A 15,104-nucleotide genomic window follows, 5' to 3' on the forward strand; every position below is an offset into this window, starting at 1 on the left:
TGGTGCGGATTGGGGGAATCCGCTCAATCGCTCAATCGCTCAATTCAAGCTCGAACCTAACCCCCCCCCTCTACAGTACGTACAGTGGGACGCGAGCAACCCAGACCCAGACCCGCCCCGCACCCCATCCCATCCCAGCCCAGACCCGCCCGCCCCGCCCGCCCCTCCCTCCTCACGCCGGTATGTGAGTTTCTTTCAGGTCCCGTGGAGGGTTTGGGAGGAGAGTGAATGACTGACTGGTCGTGCGTGCGTGCGTTGGCGGCGGCGACGGCGGTGGGGGGGGTGGGTGGTGGGGGGGAGGGGGAAGGTAGGGAGGGGGAGGCGGTAGATGGTGATGTGCGGTGGGAGATGGGCGAGGCGGCGACCGGCCGGAGGCGGGTGAGGTGATGTGCGATAGCTACTGCAGGAGGAAGGGTAATCTGTTCGTGTCGGTCTGGCTGTCTGGCTGTCTGCTGTACCCACTGTAGAAGGATCGCGCGGTGTTGTGATCATCGAGGCCAGAACGAACGGCGCTGCGTCCTGCGCGCGTCCTGCACTGTCTGCGTCTTGCTTGTGCGCCTGCTTCTGCGTCCCCCACTCCGCTGCTGACTGCGTACTCGTAAGTATCACGAACATCTGATTATCAGCTCCATTCCCAACTCCACTCTCCTCCATCAAGCATCAATCTACCATATCTACAGAAAGTACGTATATGTATACACCAAACCCAACGCCAGTCTATCAAACGGTCGCGTCGGTCGCGATACCCACCCGCGCGCGCCGTGCACGTGCACGCGCACATGCATTCAAACAGAGACTGGACCCGTTTTCCGGCTGGTCTTAGAATAGAATAGGAAAAAAACGGGGACGGGGAAATCGGCAGAGAGGTTCTTAGAATCGGAAGACGGAAAGTAGAAAAGTAGTTAAAAAAATGGAAGAAGGAAAGAAAAGTTGTGTGTGTGTGAGCAGAAAAAAAAAATGTTTAGATCGTCGGCCCCTCTTTTAGAACTTTTAGAACGGAATCCACCACAGCTTCGAAAGGTGTGTTGTGTGTGTGTGTGTGTGCCCGCCGCTGGCCGTTTCCTGTGTTAGTTTTAGTTTTCCAGACGCTCTCTCTCCTGGTGGTGGGCTTGTTCGCACCTATCTATCTATCTATCCTTTCACGGAAAATCCAGAAGGGGAAACAACGGCACTCGCTGGGAGGAGCGAACGGAGCCTTACTTCCACTTAGGCCGGCCGCCCCACGGCTTTTGATTTCGCCGGTCTAGAATCATCCGCTTTGGAATTTAGCCTCCCGCCGCGACCCCCCATCGCGTTCGGTTCGGTGGGTGCGTGGGCATGCATGCTTACCCCCCCTCTAGTAAAAGGCTAACGGGATGGGATGGGATGGGTGAACTTCGCTCTCTTCGCCCACCCCACTACCCACTTACTGACTTACGCCGAACACACACTTTTTTTTCTCCGGCCAGCTGGTGTGTGTGTGTGTGGGTATACTAACGATCGTCGGTGGGTTGACAAGGCCAGGCAGGCACGTGCCGGATGCACCAAGGGAGACTCCACTGCTAAGGATGTTTCTTTCCCCACTGGGTACTTCTGGGTGCAAGGCCAGTGTGTGGTACACAAGGTACAAATGGGCTGTGGAGGGAGTGTTACTTGCCATAATCCGGAAAATTAGAGCGATCGTCGGGGAGGATGGGGGATGAGAGGTTGGGGATGGGCGAGGAGGAGGGATGAGGGAGGAGGGAAGCAGGGCGGAGGAGGGATGGGGAAGGATTATTCCAGGGAGGGGAGGGGGTTGATGGTGCAAGTATTTTGAGGTTGTGAGGGTGGTGGGGGTTGCATGTGGTGTAGATAGAGTGTGGTCTGTCTGGCCTGTGTCTGGTCCGTGTCTGCGTGGTGGCTTGCTGTACGGGATGGGAGTGGTTCTATTAGATTGTGGTGTATGGGTGTAGTATGTGTATAATTGCATGTGTGTGGGTGTATGGGTGTATGGCTGTATAGCTGTTAGCTGTACTGGCTGTATGTGTATAATTGCATGTGTGTGGCTATATGTGTATAACTGCATGTGTATAGCTGCATGTGTATGGTTGTATGGCTGTATAATTGCATGTGTATAGCTACTACTAGGTATATGGCTGTTACTTGTTAGTTGTAATAGCTGCTAGCTGTATGTATGTATGTGTATGGCTGTTTATCTGATGGTGTATGGCTATTTGGCTATTTGGCTATTAACCATTTATCTATTTAGCTGTATGGCACTGAAATAGGATCCTCTATATGGAATTGTATAAACAGAATATGTCTGCAAGTATTTCTAGAAGTACTCCTCCCACTCCTCCATAGCCCGCAGTACCCTTCTCCATGTACCCTCCCTACCTCACCCCACTAACAATACATGCGTCTCTGCGGGTTCTCTCTCCCAAGCTACTGTACTCTTAACTTAACCCCCCACTCCTGGTACCACTACTGTAACTACTACAGCAATGTACTCTTAACTTTCTGTTGTTAGCGTGTACGCGCACCTTTATTGTTCGCTCTTGTTCAACCCCCCCCCACCCCCCCCGGTCGCTCTCGCCCCCTTCTCCCCCCCGTTCTTCCTCGCCCATCTCTTTCCCGATCATCCCTTTCTCTTCCCCGATCACGCTCTTCCCAGTCTTTTTCCAGTCCTCCTCTCCTCTCCCACACACACTTTAGCAACAAACCACCTTAACCACCTTCTCCGCCGGGAAAACCTCTCCCTCACACATGATGCACACCTGATGTGGCTATGCAATGCTAAAAACAGTCCCCATCTCTGTACCTACCAAGTACCGCTAAGTACCCAGCCCCGCACTTTCTTCCAACTTTTGCACCCCTTTGCCACCCCTTTTACGCTCTTTAACCCCCCTCCCCCAAACTTCCTCTACCACCACAGTACCTAACTGCTACCTATAGTACCTACCGTACCTACCGGCCTCTTGGTGTAATTTACAACGCGATCACCCGAGGGACTTCCTCCGTCGCCAGAACTCGGTCTGAGTTGCATGTACCTTTATCTCCGCAGGAGGGGTTGTTGGAGGGGAAGTGCATACCTCACCACTTCGTTCCCTCCTACTCCTGCTCTGGGTCCTGCCACCTCCACCACCTCCACCTCATCCCACGACGCCAATACTGCCAATCCTCGTCCCCTCTCTCCCCTCCCTCCCCTCCCTCCCCTCTATCACGCTAAGTGCACTACTCGCACTAATCCCACTACTCCGACTACTTACTCTACTCCTGCCCTGACTCGGACAATATCATCCGCCGCCCTTCTACTCCCCAGATCCCCTCCTCATCGTCCTTCTACTACTCCTCTCACTCTCACTCGCAAACAACTCCTCCCTAATACCAAATTTCACCTTCACCAACTTCACCACCATCTTCACTCGTTCCCTCCATCAACAACCCTCAATCTGACCAGGAGATTCTCACCATCAACTCTCCGAAATACCAGGAAATCAGCGGCCAACTGGCACGTCGTTGCCACCCGCTCCAATCCCTCTCCACGTCGACACCACCGTTTCCCAATCACCCCCTTCTACAAACACCACAACGCCATGAGCACAACCGTGACGAGGTCTAACTCCTCCACCATGACGGTGCAGTTGCCGACCGCGTCACAATCGCTCCTCCAACCCCTCATGCACTCTCTCAAACTCTCCGACCCCCCCAAAATCACCGCCGAACATGTTGAGAATATCGAGGATAGCAGCAATGTTGCGGGCTCCAATGACCCTCCAAAAGACACCGAGACCGACGAGGAGTGGTTCGTCGGCAGCATAGACCAGGGCACCACATCCTCTCGTTTCCTCATTTTCAACAGCCACGGAGAGCCAGTGGCGAGTCACCAGATTGAGTTTGAGAACAAGTATCCTCGTTCAGGGTAAGTTTCCGATTTCCCCCTCTCTTGCTGTTCTGTCGTCATCGACTAACGCCCCAATCCAGGTGGCACGAGCATGATCCCCTCGAGCTGGTCTCCTCGGTGCACGACTGCATTGAGGAGGCGACGGAGGACTTCATAGACCTGGGCTACAAGGCCAACCAGATCCGGGCGATCGGTATCACGAACCAGCGCGAGACGACGGTATGCTGGGACAAGGAGACGGGCCTGCCGCTGTACAACGCCATTGTGTGGCCTGATACCCGAACCAAGAGCATCGTGCGCGAGCTGAAGGGGCGCAAGGGGGCGGACAAGCTCCGTGACCTGTGCGGGATGCCGCTGTCGACCTACCCGTCGAGCGTGAAGCTGATGTGGATGTACCGCAACATACCCGAGATCCGCAAGGCCTACGACGAGTCGCGGCTTGCCTTTGGAACCGTAGACACATGGCTCATCTACCGCCTTAACGGCGCGACCCAGAAAAACATCCACGTCACCGACAGTAGCAACGCATCGCGCACCATGTTCATGAACATCCACACCCTGCAGTACGACGACGAGCTACTAGACTTCTTCCAGATCGACCAGAAGAACGTCAGCCTCCCCAAAATCGTTCCCTCCTCCGACCCCGAGGCCTTTGGCGCGCTCGTCGGCGGCGTGCTCAAGGGCACCCGCATCACAGGCTGTGTAGGCGATCAATCCGCCGCCCTAGTCGGCCAGTGCGCCTTCAACGAGGGCGAGGCCAAGAACACCTACGGAACCGGCTGCTTCCTCCTCTACAACGTCGGCTCCAAGCCTGTCATCTCCCAACACGGCCTCGTCGCCACCGTCGGCTACCACATCGGCGAACACGCCACCTACGCGCTCGAGGGCTCCGTAGCCGTCGGCGGCTCCGGCGTCAAGTTCCTCGAGAACAACCTCGGCTTCATCAGCAAGTCGTCCGAGGTCGAGAAGCTCGCCCTCTCCGTCCCCGACAACGGCGGCGTCGTCTTCGTCACCGCCTTCTCCGGCCTCTTCGCCCCCTACTGGATCGACGACGCCAAGGGAACCCTCTTCGGCATCACGGCGCACACGCAGCGGGGCCACATCGCCCGCGCCACCCTCGAGGCGACGTGCTACCAGACTGCTGCTATCTTGGCGGCTATGCACGCTGATTCGGGCAAGGAGCTGAAGAACCTCGCTGTCGACGGCGGCATGTCCGAGTCGGATCTGTGCATGCAGACGCAGGCGGACGTGAGCGGGATCCCGGTCGAGCGGCCGGCGATGCGCGAGACTACGGCCTTGGGGGCGGCGATCGCGGCTGGGTTGGCGGTTGGTGCGTGGAACTCCCTCGAGGAGCTGAGGGGGTGGAGGGGACGCGGGAAGAGGACTTTCACGCCGAAGATTGAGGCGGCGCAGAGGAAGAAGGGGGTTAAGAGGTGGGAGAAGGCGGTGCAGATGTCGAAGGGGTGGGTGGAGGAGGAGGAGGCTGAGGCTGAGGGGAGCGATGTGGAGGAGGAGGAGGCGGATAAGGCTGAGGAGGTGCAGGGGAAGAAGGAGCAGGAGGCTGCTGCGAGGGAGGCGGTGAAGGAGGCGGCTTCTGAGGAAGATGCGGATGCCGAGAGGAAAACGGCTGAGCGCGCGGATGAGGGCGGTGGTGAGAAGACCACCGCTTAAACGGGGGGGGGTGACTACGGACGACGACTACATTTTACAAGAATATCATCGGAGATTTATACAACGGCATATACATCGCATATTATTATAGATGGCATGGACGGGGGTATATATATGATCACCACACGCCCACCGAGCGCGGGGCGGGGCGGGGTTGGTTTTCAAGAGGATTGGGAAACGAAAGCGAGCGTTTTTGTTGAATAATCTTTATTTATTTTTGGCGGAGCGGGCGGTTGGGGGGGTTGGGGAGCGAAGGAAGGGGTTAAGGGATCTGATGGGCGATGGCGTTTATCATTCGCTTGCGGTTTTACGGTTTTAATTATGATTATAATTTTTTGGGGGGGGATTTATGATGAGTTTAGGGGAGGGGGGGTTAATATGAAAGTTTATTAATAATCATCTTGATCTCTTCTATTTATGTGCAGCGCTTGTTATTTGTGACTTTGAAATGGTGGTTGTATTTCGAATTTCTTGTATTTGTATTTAAAGTGTTTTCGTCCAAGAGACTGACTGGGTCGATTTGACGCTCTCATATCCTCGGCCGATAGATAGGTTTCGGATGGCCACAACACAGGCCGCCTGACTCTCGTTCTTCGGCGGTTTATCTGGAATTTTATTCACTTCTTCTATGCGAGACGACTGTGTTTATATCGCTCCTTAGCCGGGTTCGTCTGAGCTTCTTCCTATATCTTGGGTTGGGTTTCGGTGGGTTTGGGTTGATGGTTGTGTACGCTTTTTTCGAGGCTGGGGATTCATGCTATTGGAAGCTTTAGTGTTTTTTTTGTTTTTGTTTTCCTGCCGTTTTAAGGGATGTAAGAAGAGTGTAATGATGCTGCCAGGAGCTTCATGTCGTATTGGAGCACCCGTTTCGAGTGGATGTGTGTGACTGCCTCGGCAGCCTCGAGGCACCATGATAGTCCATGCTGGGGAGAGGGGGAGTGGAGTGCCTGGTTCGAGGGGGGAGGAACATAAGTTGTCGTCCCGTTTGCGGCGCGCGAGAGGTAGAGAGGATGGTGGCTGGGGAGGGGTTTTAATTGTGTTATCCGAGGATGGGGGTTGAGGATTTAGAGAAGCTTTTTCTTGATTGAGAGACGGTGCGTGGCTTCGCTGGGGGAGAGGGGGTATTTGAGAACGGTGGAGTTATCGACTTCTCCGATGAAGGCACTGGTTCCTGTGGCGATGACGCGGTTTACACCTGGTGGGCAGTAGTGGCGGTATATTGTCACCTCTGCATCAACTGACATAGTTGAAGGTAGCGGGTTTTTAATTATGGATGTGTCGAGATGGGGAGATGTTGCTGCTATGGGGAAGTCGGCAAGTGAGGCCTGTTATATTGCAATAGAGATCTTAGGGAACTATATCAAACGGTGCGATTTCAAAGGGACGAAATACGGCGACCTTATAGGGTTACACAGGTACATCATGTCAAACCTAAATCAGTGGATTTAAATCCCAGCTTCCAGAATGCTGAAAGGTGCGCCTTGCTTCCCGTCTGATGGTGGTGTATTATTTCTAAAACTAGGTTCATATTAAGTGTTGATTTTAACAAGGATGGCATCAATTGCTTCTTACCCCGCTAAGCTCCGACCAAGAGCGATCCCAAGTTCTTTCGTCGGGTCTAAATACATCAGTTGATCCTTGCACCTTTCGTTCTCGAAAGTGAATTTCTGCCTGAAGACAAAACTCTAGCACGTGCCTCCAGCTCGCTGACACCGCATACTCAGCCACACGATGGCACATATTCTAGCCTTGAATTATATCCTCTCAATGCTTCTCCTACATGCCATGCCACGCTTAACGTAATCGGGTTCATCCTTCTTCACAAGACGTTATGGACCCACTAAGCATCACCGCCAGCATTATCGCCATCCTAGACCTCACAACCAAAGCAATCCAATATCTCGGCGACGTTAAGGATGCCCCCAAAGCCCGTGCGAGCCTCGCAATCGAAGCCTCGAACCTGTACTCGCTCCTCATGAACCTACGATACCGGCTTGAAGAGGGACGATCTAATGAGGCGTGGTACACGGCGGTGAGGTCGCTCGGGGTGCAAGGTGGGCCGCTTGATCAGTATAAGGATATGTTGGAACGGATTCAGCATAAGCTTGGCGGTGGGGGGAGTTGGATTAAGGAGGTGGGACAGTCGCTGGTGTGGAAGTTTAGTAAGGAGGAGGTTAGGGGGTTGTTTGTGAGTATGGAGGGCTTGAAAGGATTGATTGCGGTTGCGCTGGAGATGGATCACTTGTAAGCTGCTGTCATAGATATGAGGGATAGATGTATGCGGTTGCTCACCTTTCTTAGCAAATTGTCGCAGGCGATCAAAAGCGCGGTGGATTGTCAGGGAAGGGAGTTGTCGCTTCAGATCGATGGTCTCGCTCAGGATTTTCGGGACGAGAAGTTTATGCGTGAGCAGGAGAGTATTGGTGAGGTTTTCGGCCTTCGCTGAGATCGCTTTCGACTAATTCGGTTCGCAGATGGCCTTCATCACGAACTCTGCGGTTGGCTCAGTCCTTGTAATCCGGAGATGTTACATTTGAAAGCCTGTGGACACCACCATAGTGGTACGAGTGGGTGGTTCCTCGAAGGCTCGCTCAAATGGCTGGTTCAAAATAAGTCAGATTCGTCTGCGATACTGCTGCTAAAGGGAACCTGTGAGTTCCCCATCCGTGTCCTTAGTAGGCCTAAAAAAATTCTAACTCTCGTAATTATACAGCCGGAACTGGCAAGAGTACTCTCATGTAAGCCGGCCTGCTAAACTTCCAAATATTGTTCTCACTCTACTAGGTCACAGGCTATTAAACAAGCCAAATCCGACGTGGGACAGGACCCGGTCCTCTACTTCTACTGCTCTTTCGACGACCAGGCTACTCAGGATCCAGTTAACATTCTCGCTTCTTTCATTGTCCAGCTTTCGCACCAGGTACCTGAGCTACTCGACGACTTTATGCCAGAATATCTCAAGGCGAAACAACACTCTACACCTGCGCAATTATCAATAGAGCAACTCGAAAAGATTTTCATGGCGCATACGCGAAGTCTACCTCACGTGTTTTTGTTTCTTGATGCCGTCAATGAATGTCAGGATGCCTCCGCCATTTCTGATCTCCTCGTTCGACTAGCACTTCGCTGTAGCAATCTCAGGATGCTCATTACAAGTACTCGGGAGTTAAACAATCCCGAACCGAGTGGTACGCTTCAAACTCTAGTAGTGCAAATGGACTCAAGTAGCGTGACTAAAGATATATCCATCTTTGTCGATGACATGCTTGCACTAGATCAAGGATTAAGAAACGTTACTATGGAACTGAAAGCTGATATTAGATCAACGGTGATAAGTAACTCAGACGGCATGTAAGTTTTCTAACAATATACCATTTAAACATCCGGTCCATCTGCTTATATCCCTAATAGGTTCAGGTACGCTAGGTGGCTTATGAACCATCTCGCCGAGCAAAGGACCGGAAGAGCCATAAGGAAGGCTCTTACTGAAATGCCTACCAGTTTGAACGAAATGTACGCCATGCTTCTAAACAGAATACCCAAATCATCTCCCGATCGCGAACTCCTCCGCCGCTGCCTCGTATGGCTTTCTTTCTCAACCAGGCCTCTGAGGCTAGCAGAGCTGGCTGAGGCAGTTATTCTGGAGGACACTAGCGAGAATGTCGATAGCGACGACAGACTGCATTCGCCGGAGATCCTTCTTGATATATCGCAGGGGCTGTTTGAGGTTGATGGTAACAGTGGACGAGTTGCTCTTGCGCATTCATCTGTGAAAACATTCCTGCTCTCTAAGTGGATACAAAATACCTCGGTTGCGGATTTTTCGATGGATGACGCGAAGGGGCATGGTGAAATTATTCGTTTGTGTCTGACCTACCTGACACTTTCTGGATTTATTAGTGGATGGGGAGAAACAATGGAGGTTACGGAAACTAGATTCAAAGAATATCCTCTCCTCGAATACGCCGTTGAAAACTGGCTAGGCCATTCAAAAATCGCCAATTACGAGTTCCAGATGTGGTCCAAGGTGACCGAAAACACTAGTTCCCACCACCTAAATTTAGGTATGCGGACCCTCGAATGGTGGGCAGGCTATCACTGGGGGCGTTCAAATTTTTAGGGAACCAGAGTCGATCTTAGAAATATGGACTTCGGACGCGGAAATCAGGTCGCGCATGGATCCGGCGTAGATTAGGCCAATGGGTTTGACGGGCATCGCGTGGCTTACTTCGAAGTAGTCGAGCGCCGCAGTGACCGTGGCCGGATCTACGAACTTGCTGTGTCACATCCTAGAGGCCATTGTAAGAAGCATTGTGGTCTTCAGAATTTAGAAGAGTGGGCTGTTAACAGCTTGAAGGTTAACCCACCCCTACGGCAATTTGTGCTGCTGCAGTTTAAACCTAAGTAATTTACAATAATTTAGTAGGGTTGTTTAAATAGTGCAAGGTGTAAGGCTAAGGAGGAGAAACTGTTAGGACTAAGCTCTTGTTAATAGAGTCTCATAGTGGCAGCAGTGCAGGATAATTATATGAATTGATTCTATGAAGGCTCTAAGGTGTGTTTATGATATATCTAGTTGTGCCAAACCCAAAACAAAACCGAGAAGAGCGATGGAACGACGGTTCAACTCCGTCATGAAGCTCCTAGTGGCATCATAACTCTCCTCCCTTTCTCACGGAAGGAAACCAAAAACAACAAAAATGCTTCTTATATCTAGTTAAGCGTACCTAAAGAGGCTAGCGCCATGTAGAGAAGTGAACTTAAAGTAAGAACTCTATAACATTTAACAGAAACGGCCTAAAACTCCGATTGTTATTAAGGACTCTAAAAAGGCTAGGTCGAGGAATAAGTCCTAATTTAAGTCTAGAAAACGACTTCTTACTAGCTCTTAGTGCTATGAAAAATCCACGCCTCATTTTTAAAAGTCTCACATCCAACCGGCATTCCTAACTTACAACCCACCCGTCTCTTTAAAATGCCTGAATCCTGTCCTTTACAACATACTTCCCCGTATCTGCATCCCTCTCTCCCTCCACCACGCTCCTCACCATTCGTCCCCCAATGCTCGGATGGCCTGCCCCCTGTACGGCGACCATCTCCCTCGCATCGCCAAGATCCGTCGCCAAAAACCCAGGCCCGACGCACCAGACCTTGACGCCATCCTTCTGTAGCTTGTAGTGATAATCTAGCATCAACATATTAAGTGCGGTCTTGGTGCAACGGTATCCGACGGTCTCGAAGTCCATCTTCTTCGGCCAGCCGCGCTCTAGAGGCGGCAAGGGAAAGTTCCCCTGTGCGCACTGATCGAAGGTCCCGAGGCCGGTGATGAAGATGAGCCGCGGGTCAGTGGACAGCAAAAGTAACGGCATGAACGTAAACGTCATCACATGCGTCCCTGCCACGTTGACGTCGTAGGAGCCAGTTAAGCTCTCGCGTAGCGAGACCTTACCGCGGATGTGATCGAGGTCCTTTGTGATACCTAATGGAGGTTAGAAAGATGTGCAATTAATTCAGAGAGGGTTTGGTATTGCGCACCAGCGTTGTTAATGAGGGTGTCGATGCGCCCGACGCTGGCCTTGACGGTCTCGAAGGCTTTCGCAATGGATGAGTCGCTGCTGATGTCGACTTCGATGACCTCAACAGTGTTTGAGGAGTCAGCGCACTCCTTTCGGAGCGTCGCGGCGGCTTCTTGGCCCCTTTCTAGAGAACGACTGCCCATAAAAACGTGGTAGGGCTTGTCGGATGCTAGTAGGGCCTTTACGGTCTCGTATCCGATGCCCTTGTTGGCACCGGTAACAAGAGCTATATTCTTAGACGACATCGCGTTGACAATTCCGTTCCTAGATCTTGTTTATTTTTAGGTCTCTGAATTCTACAACTCAAAGCTTTAGTCAAATGCATTTATTTATATTGTATACATTACGATCCCTGTCATGGAAATCGTCATGTATACTTATACTTGGTGTTAGGACTTATAACAAAATCAGTTAACTCCGTTAACGCCATTACTCCCAGTCATCAATATGTGGCTTATCCCCGTTGACTTTGCCTCACAGAATACGGAGTTTAATAAATCGAGCGCTTATCGAGGAGAACTGCTCGATTTATTAAACTCCGTATTCTCCGACGCAAAGTTAATGGGTATAAGCCACATATTGGTCGAGCCCCGACAGCGGCTTCCTATCTAACGGACGGATCCTAGAGCATAAGACTTACTAACAACAATTTTCTCCACATCGCATTCTTCTGTAGGTTATCAGCGGGTCTAAATGCGGTCTATTAGCGAATTGTGGAGAGCTGAAAGTGTAGTATAGTAAGTCAACACTTGGATAGACCTCTAATTCGTTCGCGACAGTTTGATCGAGACTTATAGGGTATCAAAATGAAAGCAAAGCTTAAAAGTTTCATGTTGAAGACATATGTTAAAGGCTACTAAGAGAAGCAGGAACTGCACGCTAGAAAAGCAAGATCATCTGACAGAGAAACGGCATCCGGCCGGACTTGCGATATCATGCGCTTCGTGAGTTTCACCACTTCGCCGCATTCCGTCTCCTTGTCGCCAAATGACAGCTGCTGCAGCCACTCAACAGCCTTAACCTCGTTTAGCCCGCGATAGCTGTATCCAGGCTCCTCAGGCGACTTCTGAAAAATATCCCACACCTTCTTGCCAGCGATGACGGTTAACATCTCAACATAGACGCAGCCAAGCGAGAAGACATCCGTCGTTAACGTGCGGTCGCCCCCGTCGGCGACCTCTGGTGCGCTATAGGGAGCAGTATGGCCGGTTGGTCCCCTTGTCACGTCGCCTGGACTCTGGAAGACGTGTGCCAAGTCAAAATCGGTGTATAGGATATTATTGCCATGCACGAGCAGGTTAGAAGGCTTAATATCCTTGTGTTTAACCTGATTGCCATGGATGTACGCAAGCCCATGTGCTAGACAGCCTAGCCACTGAACTAGACTTGCTGGGTCGGCAACGGCACCGCCCTCGTTGTTCATGTACTTCTTTAGATCCCACTCGGCGACGGGCTTCATTAGAATGAAGGAGTTCGGACTTCTTGAATAGGACCCTAGAATCTCGACGATATGAGCATGCTTGAGTTGCTCCATGATTAGCACTACGTCTGCAAACTGCTGCCGCCGCGCTGCGGGGATGCGCATCGTCTTGCGCGCACAAATGGAACCGCTTGCGAGGCTCTCTACCATGTCTACATAGCCCATGTTGCCAGACCCGAGCTCCCTACGGAACTCATACGGGTCCGACTCACTGCCATTCAGAACAATATGCCGCGGTAGGTCTAATATGTCGCCATCCAGGCCCACCTCGTCCGTGTTTAGTTCTTGCATCCTAGCCCGTAGGAGATCAGCGATCTTGGTGTGCCTGACAAACTTAGCAGCCTGTAGGGCCGTGCCGTGCAGTCCGCAGCGGATGAGCGGGTCGGCGCGGTATTCTAGCAAGAGCTCGACAATTGGCAGGTGGCCGTGGTAGGCTGCCGCTTGGAGGGCCGTGCCATGAGTACCGCCGGTGTCATCGATGTCGCTCTTTCCGATTTCGAGGAGTTTGCGGGCCAAGGACGTTAGGCCTAAACAAGAGATGTAGTACAATGGCGTCGAAACGCTAGGAGGTCTGTTCGAGACATTTATCTTAGAAATCCAGGGCCGATCAGGGTCAAAGAGCCTAACCCAATTCTGTATGTATAGGCCTCCGGGGCCGTGGAAGAATTCGGTGACTACAGGGAGCAGGCGGTCTAGGTTCTCATGCGAAATGCTGGCCTGTTCCACGTGGTAGTACCAGAAGCGCGCGGCATAGTCGGCAAGCGGGAACCGCAGGCGGTAATCTGATGAGCTGAGAGCATCAGCGCTATCTAAGAGGCATAAATACCGCAGACACGCGTGGGCGATTTCAAAATGAGGGTTCCAGTGTGACAGCTCGACATCCATATAGGTGCGGATTGTGAAGTGGGCGAGAGACACGCCTTGGTAGCTCTCGTCGGCAGTTTGAATTGTGGTCGTATGTAATAGTTCTGGGCATATATTCAGGACATCTTCACCCTGGAACAGCTGCTTCTTGGCTGACACGATTGGGTCGACTGCTACGTTAATTGCGACTACTTCTGATACTTCGTCGATCCGTAGTGGGCGGCGCGTGTACCCTACCCATACTAGGACCTTCTCTGTATCCGCTGATCTCTGGAGAGACCCGTCTACATATGTCTTATACAAATCTGCCAGACCTTGTGGCAAAGTGTATAGAGCACTTTCGACCTGTTGTAGTTTATGGAACCGCTTAAGCTCTGCGAATACGAGGGTAGCCCATACGAACCTATATATTCATTAGTTAGAACGCCCCCGTGTAGTCCTACAGTTATTGTAGTGACCTGTTAACTCGCACTTACGATCCGTGGGCCCTATCACCTACCATTCTTATCACATGCTCCTTAGTAGTATCTGGCCAGTCTAATTGTTCTGATACCCTTGCTGTAATTAGACTAAGGATATCCTGATGATTTCCATCGGCGGTGATAACGCAATGCAGATGATGCTTTCTCTTTAAGTTATAGATAGACGGGAGCGGCTGGGCGGATAAAAAGAGGTGCAGTCCGTCTAGCTTCCAGTCGAGCATACTCTCCAAGGTGGCGATGAGGCGGCGGATATCGGAACACTCGTCAACCGCGTCGATGACGATAAATACCTTAGAGAACTTCCTCACAGCAACGGCGAAGGCGCGAAAGAGCAGCTCAAACTGCGGTTGCTCGCCGTTGGCCACATCCCCGAGGACCCTCAGCTCGGTAGGTACTACACCCAGCTGGTGGCAGAGCTGGAAGAGCATGGACGAGAACAAACTCTCATCTGTAGCCCGCCGTAGGTCATTCATCTTAAAATAGTAGTACAGGACAGCCGTCGCCGACTCGCTAGACCTATGCTCATCTCGCAGTGCATCGATGACCGTAGAACTAGTTACTTCTTAGTGATAACTCTTCATAATTAAGATTGGTTAGTTAGTAGGACTTACCATAAGACTGTCTTCCCGGTGCCAGCTGTATTAACAGAGGTCGAGTTAAATCAAGACTAAAATAACAACCCTAACAACACACCTCAAAGGGCCGAAACTTACGTGATCCTGCTAGCAAGAAAGCCGTATTCTTCCCTGTCGACCACGCTTGGTACTCCGGGTGCTCGAACAGCCAGCAACTAGCACTTTCGACGATGTTAACAGAAGCAGACACATGTGCCTCTTCCTGGAGCTGGTGATTTAGCTCTAGGAATTTAGGCAAATGAGATATATCCATTGTCCTCAAGCAACCTAAGTTGTTTTGTAGCAGTGAAGATCCGCAGTGATCGGCTTACTCTCGGTACCTCGTAAACTAGACACACAAGCCGTTTGAGAGCACGCACGACTACCTAAAACTCGGCTTCGCACAACCAACTGCGATGAAGAATAGCTAAGCACGGTTTTCAGGATCGTTCTACTATGTCGTGAAGCTTCTAGAGCATTGAACTTAACAGTTCGTGCCTCCACTATACTCGCCTAAGTTATGCATGCTGCTCCTGCGAGGCTGGCGGCTATGCT

The 15,104-nt window shown here is 51.5% G+C and overlaps 4 protein-coding genes across 4 annotated transcripts; 2 read left to right on the plus strand and 2 right to left on the minus strand.

Annotated features, from left to right (window-relative positions):
• Positions 1-2,611: 2,611 nt before the first annotated feature.
• GUT1 (Glycerol kinase) lies at positions 2,612-5,877 on the plus strand. Its single transcript, XM_018275116.2, has 3 exons — positions 2,612-2,796; positions 2,914-3,880; positions 3,943-5,877. The coding sequence occupies exons 2-3, from the start codon at positions 3,003-3,005 to the stop codon at positions 5,531-5,533; spliced, it is 2,469 nt and encodes an 822-aa protein (XP_018130214.2). The 5' UTR covers positions 2,612-2,796; positions 2,914-3,002; the 3' UTR covers positions 5,534-5,877.
• Positions 5,878-7,187: 1,310 nt separating this feature from the next.
• On the plus strand, positions 7,188-10,055 carry VE01_05654 (uncharacterized protein). The gene is made up of 6 exons (XM_059463721.1): positions 7,188-7,777; positions 7,835-7,956; positions 8,008-8,184; positions 8,247-8,271; positions 8,318-8,884; positions 8,945-10,055. Exons 1-6 carry the CDS (start codon positions 7,365-7,367, stop codon positions 9,651-9,653), a joined length of 2,013 nt encoding a protein of 670 aa, XP_059319691.1. The 5' UTR covers positions 7,188-7,364; the 3' UTR covers positions 9,654-10,055.
• A 437-nt stretch (positions 10,056-10,492) lies between these two features.
• On the minus strand, positions 10,493-11,589 carry VE01_05655 (uncharacterized protein). The gene is made up of 2 exons (XM_018275118.2): positions 11,069-11,589; positions 10,493-11,012 (listed from the first exon to the last, which is right to left on the minus strand). The coding sequence occupies exons 1-2, from the start codon at positions 11,352-11,354 to the stop codon at positions 10,504-10,506; spliced, it is 795 nt and encodes a 264-aa protein (XP_018130212.1). The 5' UTR covers positions 11,355-11,589; the 3' UTR covers positions 10,493-10,503.
• A 338-nt stretch (positions 11,590-11,927) lies between these two features.
• On the minus strand, positions 11,928-15,043 carry VE01_05656 (uncharacterized protein). Its single transcript, XM_059463722.1, has 4 exons — positions 14,649-15,043; positions 14,547-14,571; positions 13,930-14,487; positions 11,928-13,856 (listed from the first exon to the last, which is right to left on the minus strand). The coding sequence occupies exons 1-4, from the start codon at positions 14,821-14,823 to the stop codon at positions 11,966-11,968; spliced, it is 2,649 nt and encodes an 882-aa protein (XP_059319690.1). The 5' UTR covers positions 14,824-15,043; the 3' UTR covers positions 11,928-11,965.
• Positions 15,044-15,104: the final 61 nt, after the last annotated feature.

The sequence above is a fragment of the Pseudogymnoascus verrucosus genome (genome assembly GCF_001662655.1).
Source record: "Pseudogymnoascus verrucosus strain UAMH 10579 unplaced genomic scaffold scaffold_23, whole genome shotgun sequence".
NCBI classification, from domain to species: Eukaryota; Fungi; Ascomycota; class Leotiomycetes; order Thelebolales; family Thelebolaceae; genus Pseudogymnoascus; species Pseudogymnoascus verrucosus.

Excerpts from the sequence above, each read along its gene's own strand:
- VE01_05654 (XM_059463721.1), top strand. The coding sequence starts at position 7,365 with ATGGACCCACTAAGCATCACCGCCAGCATTATCGCCATCCTAGACCTC. Across the intron at positions 7,957-8,007 it reads GCGTGAGCAGGAGAGTATTG|ATGGCCTTCATCACGAACTC; the intron begins GTGAGGTTTTCG and ends TTCGGTTCGCAG. Across the intron at positions 8,272-8,317 it reads ACTGGCAAGAGTACTCTCAT|GTCACAGGCTATTAAACAAG; the intron begins GTAAGCCGGCCT and ends TCACTCTACTAG.
- GUT1 (XM_018275116.2), top strand. The coding sequence starts at position 3,003 with ATGTACCTTTATCTCCGCAGGAGGGGTTGTTGGAGGGGAAGTGCATAC. Across the intron at positions 3,881-3,942 it reads AACAAGTATCCTCGTTCAGG|GTGGCACGAGCATGATCCCC; the intron begins GTAAGTTTCCGA and ends GCCCCAATCCAG.
- VE01_05655 (XM_018275118.2), bottom strand. The coding sequence starts at position 11,354 with ATGTCGTCTAAGAATATAGCTCTTGTTACCGGTGCCAACAAGGGCATC. Across the intron at positions 11,013-11,068 it reads CACCCTCATTAACAACGCTG|GTATCACAAAGGACCTCGAT; the intron begins GTGCGCAATACC and ends AACCTCCATTAG.
- VE01_05656 (XM_059463722.1), bottom strand. The coding sequence starts at position 14,823 with ATGGATATATCTCATTTGCCTAAATTCCTAGAGCTAAATCACCAGCTC. Across the intron at positions 14,572-14,648 it reads TTTCTTGCTAGCAGGATCAC|CTGGCACCGGGAAGACAGTC; the intron begins GTAAGTTTCGGC and ends CTGTTAATACAG. Across the intron at positions 13,857-13,929 it reads GGTGATAGGGCCCACGGATC|GTTCGTATGGGCTACCCTCG; the intron begins GTAAGTGCGAGT and ends ATGAATATATAG.